The sequence below is a fragment of the Macrosteles quadrilineatus genome, unplaced genomic scaffold (assembly GCF_028750875.1).
Source record: "Macrosteles quadrilineatus isolate MER2022 unplaced genomic scaffold, UCM_ALF_1.0 Scaffold_3__2_contigs__length_128488019, whole genome shotgun sequence".
NCBI classification, from domain to species: Eukaryota; Metazoa; Arthropoda; class Insecta; order Hemiptera; family Cicadellidae; genus Macrosteles; species Macrosteles quadrilineatus.
In genome coordinates, this window is record NW_026542596.1 from 41,860,869 (window position 1) to 41,881,839 (window position 20,971).

The 20,971-nt window shown below is 36.3% G+C and overlaps 2 protein-coding genes across 6 annotated transcripts; one reads left to right on the forward strand and one right to left on the reverse strand.

Annotated features, from left to right (window-relative positions):
* The first annotated feature begins 447 nt into the window (after window positions 1–447).
* LOC128988733 (acyl-CoA Delta-9 desaturase-like) lies at window positions 448–8,206 on the forward strand. The gene is made up of 6 exons (XM_054410326.1): window positions 448–471; window positions 2,860–3,091; window positions 3,819–3,949; window positions 4,326–4,531; window positions 5,060–5,245; window positions 7,775–8,206. The coding sequence occupies exons 2-6, from the start codon at window positions 2,863–2,865 to the stop codon at window positions 8,082–8,084; spliced, it is 1,062 nt and encodes a 353-aa protein (XP_054266301.1). The 5' UTR covers window positions 448–471; window positions 2,860–2,862; the 3' UTR covers window positions 8,085–8,206.
* Window positions 7,734–20,328, reverse strand: LOC128988734 (trypsin-like). 5 transcript variants are annotated; one of them, XM_054410328.1, is made up of 8 exons: window positions 20,151–20,328; window positions 19,129–19,331; window positions 17,679–17,881; window positions 17,059–17,116; window positions 16,232–16,331; window positions 15,068–15,147; window positions 13,792–13,959; window positions 7,988–8,120 (listed from the first exon to the last, which is right to left on the reverse strand). In XM_054410328.1, exons 1-7 carry the CDS (start codon window positions 20,318–20,320, stop codon window positions 13,826–13,828), a joined length of 948 nt encoding a protein of 315 aa, XP_054266303.1. In that variant the 5' UTR covers window positions 20,321–20,328; the 3' UTR covers window positions 7,988–8,120; window positions 13,792–13,825. The 5 variants fall into 5 exon arrangements, with proteins under 5 accessions (XP_054266307.1, XP_054266303.1, XP_054266304.1 ...); XM_054410329.1 differs by lacking the exon at window positions 15,068–15,147; XM_054410327.1 differs by lacking the exon at window positions 15,068–15,147 and having other exon boundaries at window positions 13,792–14,094.
* Window positions 20,329–20,971: the final 643 nt, after the last annotated feature.

Genomic DNA, 20,971 nt, shown 5'->3' on the forward strand with positions numbered 1-20,971 from the left:
CAGTCTCCAAAATAAGTTTTAAAACTTTTAAATGCATTACAACCTAATATTACCAGCAATCCTACAAGGTTTTTATGGACAAATCGAGATGAGGCTGAGGCTTTTGCAAGAAAGTGGTCCAAAATTCTTTTGGATAGGCCGGGGACCGAACTCGATTCTTTGGAAGCAGTGTTTGAAACGCTCTGGGCTAGTGACGCGCCTAATGGTTGACTCCCCCAGACTTCCAGTCCATCTTCCTTTTGAACTAGTGCGAAAGTTCATGCTATCCCAAATCTTTTACGACATTAACCTAGAGCCGGTTATGTCATGTTTATCTAGACCGATCATTTCCATGTTACACATGTTGCGCCACATCTCGGGACGGAAGTTAGCCAAGATAAGCGGAAGTTAGGGTCAAGGTAGTGACCATTGTCTTATACCCAGGACTCTCAGTGGTCAGTCGTGTACCAGCTGGACAGTTGACAGAGTCATGTGAGTACTGCACTGTAGCCTACACGTTCTAATCTTTGGGAATATCATAGATTATACGAAAATATCATAGATTAATAGAAATACCATTAGAAGGTAATAGATTTATCTTGCGATAACATTGTTTTTATGCATTTAATCATTGGTGGTAGCTGGTAGCTTAAAATTGTTTGTTTGAACTATACTAACTTCAAAAATCAAAATAGGTACCGGTACTGGTTTATTCTACAGATTAGACATAGGCCTAACTTATAAAGTTATCATTCTCGTGGATCTAAAGGCCGTTTTCAGATTGGTTCCGTATGGTTTATAGACGGTTGTTTTTTGTTCACTATTTGTGTCTTGTCCATCCTATTTCGAATGTATTATTCATTGTCATTACATGTCCAGTTACGATGAAACCCCTTATAGGCGTATTTTATCCCAAGTAGTCGTGCATGAAGGATATGTGTATAATGGAGTGAGATACCCGTGTAGCACTGTTAAAATTTAAGAATAACATTGTTTTAACGATACCATTTATTAAAAATCCTAATGATAACGTCAGCTGATGCAAGTTTCGAGCCTTTGATAAGCTTTTGACTTTTTTCAACATCAAACCAGCTGATTATTATGTGAGCACTATATCCGCTGCGCTACACAGCTATTTCTACTATGATACCAATAAAAACTATGTAAAACTTAAACAATTGGTTTTCTCTAGTATTTATGCCTAAAGAGCACAGCTCGTTAAATCTACGGTCAACCTAAGAAAAACCATAGTTGACGTCATCAGAGCAGTAATATTTACCAACATTATACACACAAAACAGGCTTAATATTTTCTAATAGGATAAAAAGTCTACATTCAAAAAGGGGTTTAAAAACCGACATTAAATCTTTGGGAGGTTATAACATGTTATCAATTGACTGTCTTTCAGTTGCGTCCATTGCTCTATACCAGCGTAATTATTTATAATAGATCATGTTTTCTGCAGCTTTTTTCACCTAAATAGCTGCAAATGTCCCAAAAAAGGCCGAAAATGTGTGTTTATCAGAACGTTATAGAACTTCAATCGTAAACATAAGCTACATTAATTAAATTTGAAAACTGTGAGTTTGTTTTCTATTTTGAGTTGTGTAATATGTTTCTAAAAATATTATGTCTTAACACAAGACATCAAAAATACAAATAGTTTTATCTTTTTCAGTATTTGCTTTAAATAGTTTGATTATTTAGACTTATTATTCTATTGCGTTTCATGTTGGTGTCGTTTAACTGCGCTGGTTCCAACTACCGTGCATCTTTCTCTCGTAACGGGTTGATTTAACGATTCTTGCATTATTTGTTAGTTATTATACAGGATTGCCGGTTTGATTGTTTTTATTTCGTGAAAATTGATTTTAAATAAGTTGATTAACAATAAATAAATAACCAACGAGGAATATGATGACACCCTCCTCACAGACCGGACGAAAAATAACCTTCAAATTGACTTAATTTGGGTGATAAATCTTTAATGTAAAACTTGTCTTTAATCTATAATTTCGTATGTCAAAAAGTCTGAGAAAACACCAAATGTACATAGTATTTCTGTAATAATGTAAATTCACTATCCCCGGCTATGAATTTTAATCAGATAAATTTAGAATCTTAACAAATTTTGATGAAAATAACAAGAACGTGAATAAATAGGATCCTACTAACAAAAACTTGGTCAATATTTGGGCGTAGTGGGGAAGGGACGATAAAAATCCTAATAGGCTCCTAAAAAATAGGCTACATACATAATAATAGGCGACCCGTGGTTTTTCCATGGTAGCACCACAGAAAATGGAGATGCAAAGGATACAGGCTTATGGGTCAACCGTGCACTTTCAGCTCTGGCATTTTGTGCCGAAAATATATTTTGGAGGAGCAAGCAAAAGCCAGAAGGGAGAGCATGTGGAAATTCCTATCCCACAGTGGCTTCCTCCACGGTGAGCATTGTCGTACATGAGGACAAGGGAGGGGGTGGAGATTTTTTCTTGTCCCATCTTTACATCTTATGACGCTAGTTTCTATCCTGGAACTGTTTTACACATTACTTCAGACTAGCCCAAGAGGGTTGCGGCATTATCACATAGATAAAATCCATTGGTGATTGGTGGGATTTTAACCCAGAACCTCAGTCACAGAAGCCCCACGCTCTGCACCCCGCGGTAACTTTGCCCTAGACACCAGGAATTGTGCTAGACACCACTTAAGCACTGTACCATGGAGTGTATCCTCTGTTCCTTTTTTCTCTGTGGTAACACAAATTTCACCCCATTCTCTTGACACTCCTTGTCCGCATGGTGTCGGTGTCCCAGTTCAGTAGGTAATGAAACGTTTACAAAATAGCAAAAGAAAAACTATAGTTTCATTTCCAGACAATGGTACAGTACCTAGACTCTGCTAGGGAGACTACCTCCACCCACGAGGAGCTGATGGATGACTTACGTCAATGGACAGAGCCTCCAGTCAAGACTGCAGAGCCTCAGGTCTTCAAGAGGCAAATCGTCTGGTTCCCCAACGCTCTTGGCTTCCTGGCCCTCCATGTCGGGGCTGTCTACGGCATATTCCTGGGACTTGTTTATGCAAAGGCCTACACACTTATCTGGTGTAAGCTTATTCCGTTTAGCTTATTCAAGTTGTGTCTGCATCAGAGGTAATAGACGTAAATATCTTTGAATATACTGAAGATCGAAATAGTTCCCCTGACACCTTTTTTCAACAAACTACACATTTTTAATTTTTTATTCCAACACTTGCAATTGGATGATCACTGATCATATGAGTCAGCTACAGAATTGTTGGTTTTATGGCAATATGCCAAAATCGAGGTTGAAATACAGGAGGCTATTTTGCTCAGATAACAAGTTGGAATTTACATTATTTCCACAATTAAAGGGTGTACTCTGTGAGACATGACCTGACCAAAGACATTTTCTCTTAGGGACAATCCAGGCTTTGCTCTCTTCTACCCTTTCATTCTTTCAATCAGGCAGCTTGCCTCAATATGAGATATAGTATAGTTATGAGATTATATCATGAAAAAATTCAGCAGATTTTTTGATAATTCATACTAAACCCGTCCACACTGAACTCAACTGTATGTAGCACTGACACGACAACTCTGCTAGAAAATCGAGAAGTTGTGATTTTGTAATGTTGGTAAGGTACATTTTAATTGTTTAAAATGATTGATTATTGGTGAGCTTATATACAATTTAAAAAGATGGAGATCCTCTGCTGTTTGTTTGGATCTTTTAATCACATAAAAAAAATACGGATCAAGATCACAAATTTAGTATAATATAAAATGAGTAAAACGTTTGCTTTTCTGCAGGTGTATGCTTGATGGTATTAGCAGGACAAGGTGTTACTATGGGAGCTCATAGGCTCTACTCTCACAAGGCATTCAAAGCCAAACCTGGGCTCAGGCTTGCATTGGTGCTTCTTCAGACAATGGCTGGGCAGGTAACCACATGGGCAAACAAAGTAACGGGTCTTAGGGAAATTATGTCCCTCGTGTTTGTTAGTACCAGGGTGGTGAGAATATAATAGAATAGAATAGAATATAATCCTGGTATATAATGAGATTTGACATAAAAAAGATTTAACTGTATATTCTGAATAAAAAAATAAATAAAAAATTAAACTAGATAAGCACCGTGAGCTGAACTGAAAATCTTACAATGGCACATTTTTTAACTAAGCTGTGTGAAATTTGTAAAAACTTCTATAAATTGGTTCTATTCTTAAACCGGATAGCAATTTTTTATGGCTGTCCAGACTAAGGCTATAACCAAAAGTACTTCCATCTCATTTGTAAACTTGTCTCTCTTTTCGGCAGAACTGCCTTTACATCTGGGTGAGAGATCACCGGCAGCATCACAAGTACAGCGACACGGACGCAGACCCCCATAACGCCCGACGAGGGTTCTTCTTCTCCCACATCGGGTGGCTCATGTGTCGCAAACACCCTGAGGTCATTGCCAAGGGGAAAACCATCAACATGAGTGACCTGGAGGCCGACCCCTTCGTCATGTTCCAGAAGAAGTAAGAAGTCTGTGTGTGTAGTTTTGGGAGGTTCAAACGTCACGGCGGTTTCAGATAATTTGGACAATTTTTACCATCTGTATTTTCTTGAAGTGTTCCATTTCTAAGAATGAATCAAAGGTTACAGTAATTAATTGTTGTACTTAAATTATGAAAACCCACCCTTTAGATCATTTTTAGATTAGTTAAGATTATAATTTGCAATACATTTTTAAGACTTAGATCTGTTTTTATGAGATTAAAGCATTGGATGTTCAGAAGCATTGTGCAATCATCACAGTGATGTTGTGAGTTCGCGTCCCAGCGCTGTCACTTTCACATCAGTAGTTCAATCTTGTACTGTACCAGCTCATTCAGGGTGACAAGATTGAAAAGAATAAGGTAAATTATTGTAAATCTACTGTGGGTAAAATAACATGCAGCCACTCAGAACGAATTCTTACTCATTCCTGCTGCCATTTTAAAATATTGTTATTGTTTACTGTTAAGCACTTCCTTCATAGTAATAACAATTTTTGTACTCTACAGGTACTACAAGACATTGTACACGCTGTTGTCGCTGGGGTTGCCAATGATGGTCCCTGTTTGGCTGTGGGGTGAAGACCCTTATATTTCATTTATGACCTGCTTCCTCGGTAGAACCATCCTCAGTCTCAATCTGACGTGGTTGGTGAACAGCGCAGCTCACAAGTTTGGCAACCGACCATACACCAGGTATGGGGGAGTGATGGGGATTAGAGATCAAAATTATTACTGTCAGTAGTTTTTTGGTGGTTCAAGACTGAACCTAGCTACCAGCATTGTTCATTGGAAATGGTGTCATGGCTGAGGAAACAGCTTGTCTTAACTTTTTTTATTTTTTAAGAGGTTGGAGTCTTCTTTTAATCTTTTAAAATCAACTCTAGAAAAGGAGAAGAGAAACATTTAGTTTCAATTTTTGTGCAATCGATTGTCACTAACAAATATTGAACAAAAAATGAAGTTGAAAAATAACTATAATGTATATTTATATTGTCTGAAAACAAGTTGAATTTAAGACGAGCTAACATTTTTATACATTTAAGGACCTTCTCCTTCTAAACTTATTTACAATAGTGTAATACTGTAAGACTGGGACGGGTGGCGTCGTCCTGTAATCCAGCTACTAGGAGGCCACGAATTGTGGATATTTATAGGCATGCATTGTGGATGCGATGCTCCCTGGTGTGGATTAACGTCCGCATTAGTGAGTACTACGACTATCCGCAGTACTATCCTGATAATTAGACCAATTCGTTAATTACAAGGAAAAGTGGTTCGGATTCCACTATATAACTGTAGGTCCCTTAGTTGCCATTAGCTGTATGGGCTATTAATTAACAGCTGTGTCTAAGGAATATGTCGGCCTTAAACAAGACTACAAGATCGCACCACTCATTCTACACTCATCCTTCACTCATATTTGGGTTAAAATACGCACATAGTGGCGTCCCCATCTTAAATAATTGATAACTGATAGTAATTGTATTTCTAAAATTTATTATATTGCGGCGAACCCCTTAGTAGTCCAATTAGAATTTATCCAAAAAGTTCTAAATTTATGAGCAATACGTCTGTACATACAATTCTTATCAGATCATTTATTGTGGTCCACTCTATTATCACAGTTTTTCCTAATTTAAAAAAATTACGATATTAACAAAATAAAATAAAGCATAAATTACCTATATCAATCAAATCTTCAAATTTATAGTTTGAGCCACAGATATATCTGTATTCAACCCTTACTTGCTAATAAGAAACAGAGTTCTTGACAGCTATCTTGGAATCAGGATAAATTGTATTATACCTTCAAATTAATTATATTTAAAAAGCTTTATGAAGTTAAAAACTTAGACAAGATTTCGCCTTTCTCTGACGAAGAAACTATTGTCTAATTTGCTGAAATACATATTATGTAGCAATATGGCAATATTAGGTGTTATTAAAACTTAAATTCGTAATTAACAATACTTTTTGTAAAAAAATACCTGTTTATGAGTTAAAATACCGGACATATAAAGCTGTAAATCTTTTTGGTTTACTTTAAGCCTTACAAGCTTAAAGTTTTACAACTCAATCTCCACACAAGTATTTCCTCGGATATAACTATACACAATGCAAGAAGTTTACCTTTCTGTCATAAAATAATATACAAACAACATTTTGACTTGAGATGTTACTTTTACAAGAATAACAAATAGGCTATTTTTAATTGCTACTAGAAAAAAATACCTTTATATTGTAACTCTTCATTAATAATATATTTTAGATATATTTACTGTATTAAAATGTTCTTTGGTAGGTCTCTATGATGATTTGTTATGACTCTTTAAATCTTGCCAGTATAATCCCTCATATCAAAGTACGGTGTAAATCTTGAGAGAAGTCAGTAGCTATTGGATGGTTAGAAACATAGACCAAGGTGTCATTGATTATTGACCACCTGATCTTAGGGTGCATTCATGTTGGAGCTGCGACTAGTGATACAAGCTGCAAACATCCAAAAATGTGCTTTCTTTCTTATGTCTGTTTGTTGGAGTCTACACTGTTATTCGCTCTTGGGTTCCAACCATTGATGAGGGCAGCAGTTAGCTCAGGAGGCCTACTTTTTATCAGCTAGTAAAGGCTCCGAATATGGATATTGACAATTTAATATTGACAATATATAGTTGAAGTTTTCTAATTTCAATCTCATGTGTAGCTAACAAATTTTCTGGGATGCTGTCTTAAATCGTTATACAAAATGATGGCACTCCCCAAATGCATTCCTCTCTACATTGATAGGATTTTTATTTTTACATCCTAGTAAATAATTCTTACTGCATATTATGCTAAAAATTTAATCTCCTTCAGAATCATGCACTCATCAAAAACTAACTTTGAGCAAAACACCAACTCATAAATCATCCTTTCAGCGTGAGTGTTGAACAGCTGATAGAAGCAGAGTGCTTCGCCCCGCTAGCATCTCTGCTCTCATTGTTGCTACAATCGTTTATTGCAGCTCCGACATGAACGCAGTCACTAACAAAGCTAGACACTTACAAATACATGCCCTGACATGTCGGCGTCATACACAACCTAATCTCATTTATTCACCATCTTGTGATAACCGTAGGAGTGGATATCTAGTGTTTAAAGAAATCACTTATTTTATCCATGAATATAACTTAGTAGAAAAACATTCTTAGAACACAGTATAATAAAACTTTCAATTGTTCACAGAGACATAGTTCCAGTGGAATCTCAGTTTGTGTCTATGATAGCGATGGGAGAAGGTTGGCACAACTACCACCACACATTCCCATGGGACTACAAGGCGGCTGAGCTCGGACAGAAGTGGAACTTGACCACCACGCTGCTTGACACCTTTGCCCGCTGGGGCTGGGCGTACGACCTCCGTGCAGCCTCCCCAGCGATGGTACTACACAGGATACAGCGGCGAGGGGATGGCACCCATCCGTGGTCCACTGAGGATCAATTCAGCTCTGAGGAGATTTTTGAGAGGAAGTTGCTCAGAAGTACTGGTCTTTGATGGTCGTTTCTAGTCTATAAGGCTGCAATCTGCAAACTGAAATTTGTGATATTAGTGTTAATAACTTATTCAGGGTGTGCGGTTGTGATTTTAATAAAATGTTTTCTTTGTATGGTTTTTTATATTTGTTTTTTATTTGTTTCCTTCAAAGATTTTTTTAAAATTGTGTGTCATTTCTATCATGTTAAAGGGTATATATCCTAAATACTTATATTCACATCAGTGGAATACTATTTAATACTCTCCTACAAAACCTTTCATTTTAAAGATTTTTGTATTTATTCAAAACAATTTTGAAGAAAGAAGTTGTAGAAATATTTATACAGGGTGAGTTTTAAATGAGTTCCCCCCCTCCTTTTTTCTACATTTCTTAAGATATCAACTCCGGACCACGTCAGATCATTGTAGAGTAGTAAGTACTTCATTTTGACTGGGTATAAATTTTTAGCCGCCATCTTGGATCCGCCATATTGGATACAAAGTTTTTTTTTTCAAATGTAAAGGTAGGGTTGTGACCCATCGTTTTAAACTAGATTTTTATATTGAATACGATGCTGCAATTCGTTTTTAAAAATCTTGATCTATTCTAAAGTTATGAGAACTTTTTATAACATTATTTTTAGCCCATTTTAACATTGTGCATTTATTGTCGGGGCCACGTAAGTTTGCAGTTGAGGGAGGAGCCTATTTTCCATATGGTTTTTAATGAACCAATGAGAACCGTGCGGTGTTGCAAAATCTAATAATACCAGCTGATTTGAAAATATTGCTTAGTATTTTAATTAGTTTTGTCAAAGGGCGATGTGGCAACGTCGCACTAGCCTTGTCATATGATTGGCTGCCACCAACTGCAAACTTACGTGGTCCCGACAATAGAAACTAAGAACATAATCGCAAAATAGTGCTAGATAAAGATAAGTATACACCACATAATATACATAAATCTTTATCCAGCACTATTTTGCGATTATGTTCTTAGTTTCTAAATGCACAATGTTAAAATGGGCTAAAAATTATGTTATAAAAAGTTCTCATAACTTTAGAATGGATCAAGATTTTTTAAAACAAATTGCAGCATCGTATTCAGAATAAAAATCTAGTTTAAAACGATGGGTCACAACCCCACCTTTACATTTGAAAAAAAAACTTTGTATCCAATATGGCGGATCCAAGATGGCGGCCAAAAATTTATACCCAGTCAAAATGAGGTACTTACTACTCTACAATGATCTGACGTGGTCCGGAGTTGATATCTTAAGAAATGTAGAAAAAAGTAGGGGAGGAACTCATTTAAAACTCACCCTGTATTGTACACTGTTTAACCGTGCTGCTTTTGTATTAGGAACCAGAATATAGTGTAGTGGTAATTTATGGGATGGTGTAGAATAGACGGGAAAAGTCTTAGCTGATTGTTGCTAGGTTTCAGTTATGGCAGCTTGTGTCATTTATAGTGAGCAGGACGCATAAGTGCAAGAGCCCTTTGTCACTTCCTTATATTGGACAGTTATTTATCTATTAATTGTCCATACCTATTTCAATACCACCATCATCTATATCGTGACTTTAAGTGTTGTTAGGAACCTCTCCCTCATCTCTCCCACATGCCATCCTATTTACATCTATATGAAAATCTATATGAACTTTCAGGGACAAGATCAACATATTATTCTTTTAGTTGGGAATACTTTATTTTTTCAGTAAGCCAGGTTAAATACTCTTTTGAAAGTGGGATGGTTACAGACAAATGGCTTGACATACAGAGATGAAACAAAACTTTTCCCCTCTAATTCATACCCAAGGAACAACGTAAAAATGTTTTTACCATTTTTAAAATACAGGGTGTTCAAGAAACTGCGGGTCATGGGTTCGAATCTCAGAGTTTTCAAAAGTAAACATATGTCATGTTATACATAATTTTAAAGCTCTAGACTAGACAAACAATTTTATAAACAGAACTCATTTATCTTTGTCCGTTTCAAAATAGCGGCCATTTTTATGGAAAATACTAGCTGGCCCGACAGACGTCGTCCTGTCCTAATGTGGTTTTATGTCAAATGCTCGTTCATTTTCAAGATGAGCTCGTTCGAATGGCTCAATCACAACCTGGTTGAACTTCGTTCGCTACGCTCACTCACCTTTTGGTTGCAAATTGGCTGTTGTCATAAATTTAAAAAAAATAAGAGTGCTGCACCCTTTTGGTAAGCCTATTAAATTTTTAATGCTATTGAACATCACAGAATCAAATTCTTTACTTGAACCAGCTGTTAAGATTCTTTAATTCCATTTAAATATGAATACTCATGAGGTTAACATGGGAAACTCTAGAGCCAATGGGGCAGAGCCCTTTTGACGGATCTGCACCAAACTTCACACAAACCATCCTTGAATAATGCTTAATAATACCTGAAAGTTTCATTACAATCTGTCGAGCGGTTTCGGAGTCCATAAAGGACAAACAAACAAACAAATAAACAAACATACAAACAAGCATAAATTGGATTTTATATATATAGAAGATTGATATTTACAGAATACCCTGTATCTTGGAAACCACTGAACTTATTTTCGTTCTGTTTGAGTATTCTTAATCCTCGTGGTTTGAGCTTTAAGTTGATGTACAACAATAGGCCAGTAAAATTAGTTAAAAAATTGGCTGTGCCTGGAAATATTTCTCGGAAAGCTGGAAATCGTTTTAATCCTTTTGTTTTATATAGAAGTAAAAGGATTTGAAGTTTGTCCCATTTTTCCAGGTGAGCTTCTGACCTGGGACCGCAAAAACCTTGAAATTTAGGGTTATTTTTTAGTTTTTATTAAAACGTTAAAGAACTGTCCAGCCTACAGAAAAATACGTAATTAAGGAATTGTAGAGTATAAAATTCCGCATCCATTGAGTATCTGGTGATGAATACCGAACCAATATTAAGTTATTTATAGTAATTTAAATAAAGTTATTTTATTAAGAAATTATTGAACATTGCATATTTAACATTTATATTTCTTCTAGAAAATGGATTCCAAGTACATTATTATTTATAAAGTAATTAATACGAATTACAAATACCCTCGCCGCAGCAAACCTGCAGACTAAGTGATTTTCCATTTACCTGGCTGGATTTATACTAAAATATTCCCTAAAAATTGGTAGATTTATTTCCTATTTAATTAACATTAATTTTAGTGACTACTTAGGTTTGCTGCTACAGGGAAGATATTGAGATGTGTTTTTTATTGCAATGTCGATAGCTTAGTATTAAATAAACAAAATTTCCAAATTTGGTTTAATATCCATAAACAAGCAAACTACAACAGTTTATTTATTCTCCATAAGAATAACATAGGAATTTAATTTCCAATTTTTTTAAATTATCCCCGTAACCGTTGGGTATACAACAACGCTTCAATATACAAATCAATTATTTATTTGTTTAAGCTCTACAAAATGGTTTGGAGAGAAATTATGAAATGTTATCTATTAGGGAAAATCTATTTTTACCCCATAAAACCCCCCATAAACCCCCGCTCCCATAGTACGATTATGATGGTTGGTGGACTCATTAGAATAAATGTAGGTTTACACGTGTGTACCAAATTTCATCAAAATCGTGTTTGTATGCCCAACGGTTACGGGGATAATTTAAAAAATTGGAAATTTAAATTCCTATGTTATTCTTATGAAGAATAAATAAACTGTTGTAGTTTGCTTGTTTATGGATATATTTAAACCAAATTTGGAAATGTTGTTTATTTAATACTAAGCTATCGACATTGCAATAAAAACACATCTCAATATCTTCCCTGTAGCAGCAAACCTAAGATGTTACTAAAATTAATGTTAATTAAATAGGAAATAAATCTGACATTTTTTAGGGAATATTTTACTATAAATCCAGCCAGGTAAATGGAAAATCACTTAGTCTGCAGGTTTGCTGCGGCGAGGGTATTTGTAATTCGTATTAATTACTTTGTAAATAATAATGTACTTGGAATCCATTTTCTAGAAGAAATATAAATGTTAAATATGCAATGTTCAATAATTTATTAATAAAATAACTTTATTTAAATTACTATAAATAACTAATATTGGTTCGATATTCATCAGCAGATACTCAATGGATGCGGAATTTTATACTCTACAATTCCTTAACTACGTGTTTTTCTGTAGGCTGGACGGTTCTTTGACGTTTTAATAAAAACTAAAAAAAAAACCTTAATTTCAAGGTTTTTGTGGTCCCAGGTCAGAAGCTCCCCTGGAAAAATGGGACAAACTTCAAATCCTTTTACTTCTATATAAAACAAAAGGAATAAAACGATTTCCAGCTTTCCGAGAATTATTTCCGGGCAAAAACCTATTTTTACTGGCCTACAAGTCAACATTCTAAAAACTAAATATTTGTTCAATGATTTTATTTTGTTTTAATGTTGGTAGCCTTGTAAATGAAAAATGTTAAATGGCAACATATGTAAAATTGTGTATCATTTTGAAGGTCTTGCAAAAACAAACAACTTTTAAATTTAAACTTACCGCCTATCTTTGGTAGTTTTCTATTAATTAACCAAAAACTCCAATTGCCCATATAAAACTCATGTTAAACGTGCAGTACTGGAGAATAGTGGATGCAGATACACTATTCCCATTGGAGTTTTTGGTTAATTACTAGAAAACGACCAAAGATAGACGGTAGGGTTAAGTTTAAAAGTTGTTTGTTTTTACAAGACCTTCAAAATGATACACAATTTTATATATGTTGCCATTTAAAAATTTTAATTTACAAAGCTATCAACTTAAAAAAAATATAAAATCATTGAAAAAATATTTAGTTTTTAAAATGTTGACTTGTCGTATATCAAATTAAAGCTCAAACCACGAGGATTAAGAATTTTCAAACTGAACGAAAATAAGTTTAGTGGTTTCCAAGATGCAGGGTATTCTGTAATTATCAATATTTTCAATAAAAATGGCCGCCATTTTGAAACGGACAAAGAAAAAAGAGTTCTGTTTAAACTAAATTGTTCGTCTAGTCTAGAGCTTTAAAATGATGCATAACATGGCACATGTTTACTTTTGAAAACTCTTGAGATTCGAACCCATGACCCCCAGTTTCTCGAACACCCTATTTTTTTTTAAATTGTAAAAATATTTTTACGTTGTTCCTTGGGTATGAATTAGTGGGGAAAAGTGTTGTTTCATCTCTGTATGTCAAGCCGTTCGTCTGTAATCTGTTTAGGACAGATTAGAAGACTCGCCCTGTATATATGATATATAATATATGAACTCATAACATTTTAGTTTATGATTTTTTCAATTAAGAAAATACCTTCACTGTGCATGGAGTGCCCAATAGTATGCAACACTAGCCTAAAACATTAAAACCCACAAATGCCTCTTAACTTCAAATTTATCACCTACCCCCAGCTCTCCCACCAAATTTAAAAAAATATTAACTAAAAAGCATAAAAAGTAAAATAAGCATAAAAAATCTATGAAAAACATAATAAAGTCATGGAAATAAGTAAGGTTTAGTAGGTACCTTTACAAGGGTAACAAGGACAGAACACACAAAATGCATGAAAATTAAGATACTTTTTTCAGTAATATTAATTAATAGGACAAATCTCCTGTGAACCTTTACTTCACTGAACAACACAGTGAACGGTGAATTGAGTATAACACAACAACTTTTAAATACAACTCAAAATTACATCGTACCTGATTATACAGAAAGCTCAACTCTACTGTGCACCTAAGACCCTCTGGTGTGAGGGACGGGTTCTTCTGCGGTGGTTGGGGTTGAAGAGCTGCAGCAAGAAATATTCCCAAGCAGAGAGCGGACGCGAAGTAGAACTACCGTCACCAGAAGCATCATCACTACCACCACTGGAACCGATGGACGATTCAACGTTGACCCAGGAGAACAGGAGAGTCAGGAGGGAGTCTAGGAGGGAAGGAGGAGAGGATGTGGTAGGATCGGTATCAAGAGGGGTTGAAAAGTCTCCATCTTCACCATCAGTGCTGAAACAAGAACTTGTGCTGTCCCAAAACACAGTTTGAAGTGCAAAAAGGATAGAAATGTGAAAATGTGAAAGGAATAAGGGAGTGAATAAAATATTGAGTATAAGCATGGTTTTTGTATAGGCTACTGCAGTAGAAAAGTAGACTTTTTATCATCTATATTGCTGAAGTGAAACTACTTTGTTTCAGAACATAGTTATATGAGCTGCTCACAGAAGTGCTGTACTCTTAACACTTGATGTTCTCTCTTAATTTTTCATTTATTAGGCTTTTTTAAGATTTCGGTTTTTTTTTTTTCATTTACTTTCAGCACAGTTTGTCGGTTGCTCAATTCAACTCCGTCCATTTCGAATTTTCATTCTAAAACTGGCTACAGTTTTGACATTGGAATTGGATGCCTATGTCTCTGAAAATTGAAAAGTCTAATTCTTAAGAAGAAGAATTAGAATGAGATTCAAATAGCATTTAAGAAGCACAACATTTAGAGCATACTCCTTATACTATTAGCATTGGCTTCAGGTTAACTAGGCAGAGAGCGTCACCTATAGTGTTTTTATTATCAATAACCCCCTTCCCCCAATAGATCCATATTCATTTCAGAAAGTCAAGCCAAAATAGTTTTTTTTTATTTTTTTAATAAAGTTGCAATAGAAGACAGTGCAAACAAACTAAAGCATGTTTTGCTGTGTTTCAAGCTTGGTAAGCCTAAAGTGGGTTGCTAAAAAAGTGTTTCCCTCTAAAGCTATATGCTAAGAAAATCACCAGTTTAAAAATGGATAGTTGTGAGTTGTTAATGTAGTGTTGAAGTAAGATAAGTAAAAGCACAAAAGTTTATTTTTTAAATTCTTATTTAAAAGTCTGCTATAGCTATTAACAAGCCGAAGAACTGCAAGTATTACCATGACATCCATAGTAATCCAATTTAAAACATCACAGCACAGCATCGAACACAAACCCCCAGTTTCAGGCTTACCTCCGATAATAAGGTATGTTTTCTGCTCTCCAATGAACATAGAATCTTCATCAGTTATTGTTTTAGTTATACCTAAAGAGCTGCATAAATTACAAGTTAGTATCCAAGTCCTACTTTATTAGTAAGCACTTCTTAACTACCGGTACCTATTTTATTATACTTTGGCGGTTTGAGGGGAAGTTTCCACACTACTTTTTTCTTAATAGGTATAATATAGGGCAAAGTTGATTGATGTTTTGGAAAACCTCAGCTGTTATTTCAAAGAGGTAGGCTAAAGTGGAGGGGGTAGATTTCTTCCCCGAACCGCCTATATTTTGTGAACGGAGTATAACATATAAATTATTGTTTTACTGACTGTTATTTTGTGCTTAAAGCTGTAATTTTGTGTTTTAGTCCCAGTGACCAAGGACAGCTGTTTGACAGTATCAAACCATCAAAAAGCAAATTAGTTATCTCTTCTATAATTCCTGTGCGAGCCCTATAACAACTACGCTACCCTTAAAATCTGTTGTTTATTTTTACAGTGGTTTGTTAGTTCCCTTACAAACACATAGTTTTATTGTATTAATTACAATTTAGAAATCTGTAATAGTATCAAAGCATACCAGTACATATAAGGATAGTGTTTGGTGATTTGATGATTAGAACTGGACTGGTTTGGTATTTTTATTTTTCGCATTTTACATTTAGTGTTTAAATTTTCTCTTTCCAAAATGGTGCCTTCTCCTGAAACAAAAAGGGAAACTACTCAAGACTAAGTTTAGTCATGACATCAGGATCAATGTGCCAAGACCTTGCAAAACTACCATACACCTAAACACTCATTGGTAAAAACCTCATCATATTCAAAGAGAAACAATGTGCAGAAAACTCTTGCCTATGGGCCGACCATGCGCTTTTAGCTGTAGTATATTGTGTCGGAAATATATTTGTGTTGTGACGAACAAGGAATAAGAGCCAGAGTTTCGAGCACTGAGTAGAAAAGAAATTCCTATCGCAAAGGGTATAGGGTCTTCCTCCACCGTAAGTGCTGTAGGTACTTAGGGCAAAGGGGAGAGGTGTTGGAATTTGTCCTAGACACCAGCAGCTAGTGCTAGACACCACTAAAATGTACCATTAAGTATTTCCTCTGAGCCTTAATTGCTTTTCTGTGTCATATCTTACCTATTCACAGAAGAATCTATGAACTCTCTGTATGCTGAAACTTTTGTATAGACACCAGGCAAGTTCTTCCGGGCACACCCTTCTCCAAATGATACAATACCTGTTATCAAAAAGAATTATTTACTGTTGTGAGGAAAACCGAACCGGTTAATTTCCAGCGTTGTTAATAGGTGTTAGATATTTGTAATTATTTGCTATAATTTTAATGTTTGTTTATTTCTATATGCGCCAGTGACAATTTGTATCTAAAAAAACCAAATTATTTTAAGGGGAAGTAATAAAAATTCCAAAAACTTGTTTTGATATGCCAGGGATCAAAGATAAAACCCGTCCCTCTTGCACTGAAGTCCAAGAAGCTATAACCACTGTTCTAGCAACCTTTTTCATTATGTGAACTACTGAACTGATATATTTTGTACAAAAAAAGACCAGGTAACTGTTTAACATGCTGTTTTATATAGGAGAATTTTTAAGAAGGAGGTTGGAGGAAAGACACACAATAGGGAATAAAGAGAATAATTGTATAAAGATACGGTACGGATGTAGTTTGTGAGTATAAATGTAGAAGGATTAGATGGGATGGGGTTTTAAGAAGAGGGAAAGATAGTAATTTAAAACAAGTACCGGTACAGTAGTAATGAGTTACCCTGAAGGGAATTTGCACAAAGAAGTTTTAGTATACTGTTAGGTTAGCCAAACAGGTTATATAACTTTTATCTACGTATATTTTTTGAGGCTCGAGTGTTTGGGGATGCCATTCCCTCCCGGGGACCCAAAAACAGAGAATTAATGAACATATTTGAAAACATATTTATAAAACATCATACCTTGCACAATGTATGCTCCATCTTTACCAACTGTCATTATAGGACCACCACTGTCCCCCTGCAAGCAGTTGAATCCTTAATTATAACATGAATTAATAATTAATTGTTTATTCATAACCTTTAGAGAATAGAATATAGTCAACGTGGTTCTAAATGGTTTAAAACCATATGAACCCTTCTCAGTATGTTTTAAATACTTCGCTCTACCCTTTTTGCAATTTATTTTAAGCACATTTAATGTTTACTCTTCATTTCTAGTACTGTATCGGATCATCCCTTTCCTGTATGGTAGGTTGCAATGAAATGAAATGAAATGCAAATGCAATGAAAAAGGATCTACTAAGCTCTAAAAAAACATATTTTTTAAGAGGTTGGTAGGCTTGCCTGTACATAATGTGGGTCACAAAGGCCTGTGTTAGGAAAGTATCTAGCAATCAAGAAGTGAGCCGGTACGTTACAAGGGTGAAATGTACTGATAAAATGAAGTAACAGGTATCAGGATCCTAGACCATGATATTACTGCCTTGAGCTTGTAGTCTCGGACACCATCAACTGAGTCTCCAACTTACCCCATTCGCCTCATTAACTGATCTGGCGAGAGTCAATGTGGAAACACTTACATCGCAAGAGTCAACGCCCCCGGCAGGTACTCCAGCACAGATGGTACCTGGGACATGGGAATACTCTGGAGCGAGACTGCTGCGAGCGCATTGCCGTCTGCTGTATATGTCCACCTGTGCCTGCATCAGAGTGCAGGGGTACTGCGACTTGGCCAGGGTCGATCCAAACCCGATCACTACCGCGGGCCCATATGGTTGATAATCTGTAAGAATAAAAATAAGTAATTACTGCACTGAGTTTGACACGTTGACTGTAGATAGAAGAGGACATTCCATTGTCATAGGTGTAGGCCTAACCAGTTTGGGGAAAAATTGAAGGTTCGGTAAACTATGTTTTTTCCAAACTCTTAGGGACCGAGGCTAGTCCAGATAACAGTTTTTCTCGTTAAACAGACATTGTCCTAAAACTCCTTACTTCTACGTTTGTCACTCATTTCTAAAAAAGAAAACACTTATATAAAATGGCAAATTGCATTAAAACTACAGAAAGGCGAATCCACACATCAGTATACTGGACAATACACAATTATACTATAATCTATCTGTACTATAATGTTCTGTACAAACGTTCACAACAATCACAATTTAAAGTATGCACTGCATGAACGTGACAAACAATACATGTACACGCCACAGCTAGTAATCACTTACAAATTATCCAAATATTTTATTTAAATTTGGGAGAGGTATTTAGACACGTGATCATCACTGGTCTCAAATCTTTCCCACAAGAAACCGTTTCAGTACGGTACTAACACCCACTTCCTGCTGATCCAGTCCGGTTAAATCGATGTCCTGATAAATATTGTCTGGTTAAAGAGATGTCCTTCTATCAAGTGTAGTCCGGTTAAACAGATTTCCAGTTAAAAGGTTTCTGGTTAAGAGGGAGTCTACTGTAGTGGAATGTGCTGATGTCGATAACTGATTTCTGTTAAATACGCCAACTTTGAAAAAAGAAAACTAACTGGACAACTTCATCGCAGGCTATGGGATCTTTGATGTCGTCTGCATCTCTGTTTCAATATGTTGTGTAGGTAGCTGAGTGGCTATAATGCACACCTAGTAATCATTGGTCACCGGTTTGATCATAGTTTGCATCAAAGCTATACAAGGTATCTCACTTCATTCTACACTCATCCTTTACTCATATTTGGGTCGAAATAGGCACCTAGGCGGCTTAACCATCTCAATTAGTAATGGTAAAATGGTATCTCGCATCAAGTATCACCATAGACAAAAAGAATATTTAATTATTTATTTTCTTTTTGTCTATGCTACTCATCAAACTATGTTTTTTGCTAATAGGAAAACCAGCTGTTAGTTAAATAGAATTATATTGCACTTTAAAGTAACCTAAAGTGTTAGTGTCGATTTTGCTAAACTTTTTGAACATAACAACTGAATTTCTAAAATAAAGCTCAGTATCCAAAAAGTCAATAGTAAAACTCACTCCTAGGTGGTAGACAGACTGGAGTGTAGGATACAGTTCTGGCCAGGGTGATCACTGAGACATCAGCCTGTTGTGTCTGAGGGTTGTACTCCGGATGAACTCTGACCCTTGCGATGGTGACCATGTCAGGATGTTGCTGAGAACATCTGTTGACCAGACCTAGGACTGCTCGGTACAGCTGCTCTGGTTGTACGCCAGATGACCTAGGAACAACAAATGTTTTATTTTATCTATTTATATAAAAGGCAAAGCACTCACTGACTCACTGACTGACTCACTCACTCATCACTAATTCTCTTACTTCCCATTTACCTATGAGGCTGAAATTTGGTACACTTATTCTTTAGGCATTAAATAGGAAAACTAAGCTGTTTTTATTCTGATCGGACTCTCAGGCTCCGCCCCAGTGGCTCTGGAGTTTCCCATGTTAACCTTATAAGTACCTACTCATATTTAAATGGAATTAATGAATCTTAACAGCTGTTTCAATTAAACAATTTGGTTCTGTTCTATGATGTTCAATAGCATTAAAGTTACAAAGATTACCAACAGGGTGCAGCAGTATTATTTCTTTTACATTTATGACAACAGCTAATTTGTAACCGAAAGGTGAGTGAGCGTAGCGAACGAACTTCAACCAGGACGTGATTGAGCCATGCGAACAAGCTCACTTATAAAGTTAAACGGGGCAAAGCCCGCGGGTACAGCTATTATATCTATAATTTTTTCTAGTACCAGTGTAAGACTTCCAGAATCCAATATGTGACTCTCAATGTTAAGAAAGGGGCCAGGGGCCTCAAAATATTCAGTGTTTCTTTTGTAAATTCTTATTTGTTACTCTGAGGTGGGATGCCTACAATTTTTAAGGTAAGCCTGCTTATCCTGTCCTTTGCCTCCATAACTCTCAGGATATATTTCTAATTAAATTCTAAATAGATAAGTGTAACCGACATTAAAATAAATTTTCAAATCAGACTGATTTCCAAAAAATTAATGAAAAATAATAAATTAAATTATATTACCTGGGAAAGCAGTGAGCTGCAGAGAGGACATGTCTGCTAGTGATGAGAGATCCACCACAGGATACCTGAAGTGTGGAAGAGCCAGTGGGAGACACCAGGGCTACATACCAGGGGAACTCCAGCGATCCTACAGACTGTCCTCCCACAATCTTGGTCACTGCCCCCGCCATTCCACATTGCTGACCTGCCACCGCTACATGAAACAGAGACAGAACACCTGGAGTGTAGAAGAGACAGTGGGTGACACCAGGGCTACATACCAGGGGAACTCCAGCGATCCTAGAGACTGTCCTCCCACAATCTTGGTCACTCCCCCCGCCATTCCACATTGCTGACCTGCCACCGCTACATAAAACAGAGACAGAACACCTGGAGTGTAAAAGAGACAGTGGGTGACACCAGGGCTACATACCAGGGGAACTCCAGCGATCCTACAGACTGTCCTCCCACAATCTTGGTCACTCCCCCCGCCATTCCACATTGCTGACCTGCCACCGCTACATAAAACAGAGACAGAACACCTGGAGTGTAAAAGAGACAGTGGGAGACACCAGGGCTACATACCAGGGGAACTCCAGCGATCCTACAGACTGTCCTCCCACAATCTTGGTCACTCCCCCCGCCATTCCACATTGCTGACCTGCCACCGCTACATAAAACAGAGACAGAACACCTGGAGTGTAAAAGAGACAGTGGGAGACACCACGGTTACATACCAGGGGAACTCCAGCGATCCTACAGACTGTCCTCCCACAATCTTGGTCACTCCCCCCGCCATTCCACATTGCTGACCTGCCACCGCTACATGAAACAGAGACAGA

Bases quoted from the DNA above. Each gene is read 5' to 3' on its own strand.
- LOC128988734 (XM_054410327.1), bottom strand. From the start codon at position 20,320: ATGGCGGGGGCAGTGACCAAGATTGTGGGAGGACAGTCTGTAGGATCG. The intron at 17,882-19,128 runs GTGAGTTTTACT...TTATTCTTACAG, and splicing joins AGTCTGTCTACCACCTAGGA to ATTATCAACCATATGGGCCC. The intron at 16,332-17,058 runs GTATGATGTTTT...TTTTGATAACAG, and splicing joins TGGAGCATACATTGTGCAAG to GTATTGTATCATTTGGAGAA.
- LOC128988733 (XM_054410326.1), top strand. From the start codon at position 2,863: ATGGTACAGTACCTAGACTCTGCTAGGGAGACTACCTCCACCCACGAG. The intron at 4,532-5,059 runs GTAAGAAGTCTG...TGTACTCTACAG, and splicing joins TTCGTCATGTTCCAGAAGAA to GTACTACAAGACATTGTACA. The intron at 5,246-7,774 runs GTATGGGGGAGT...AATTGTTCACAG, and splicing joins GGCAACCGACCATACACCAG to AGACATAGTTCCAGTGGAAT.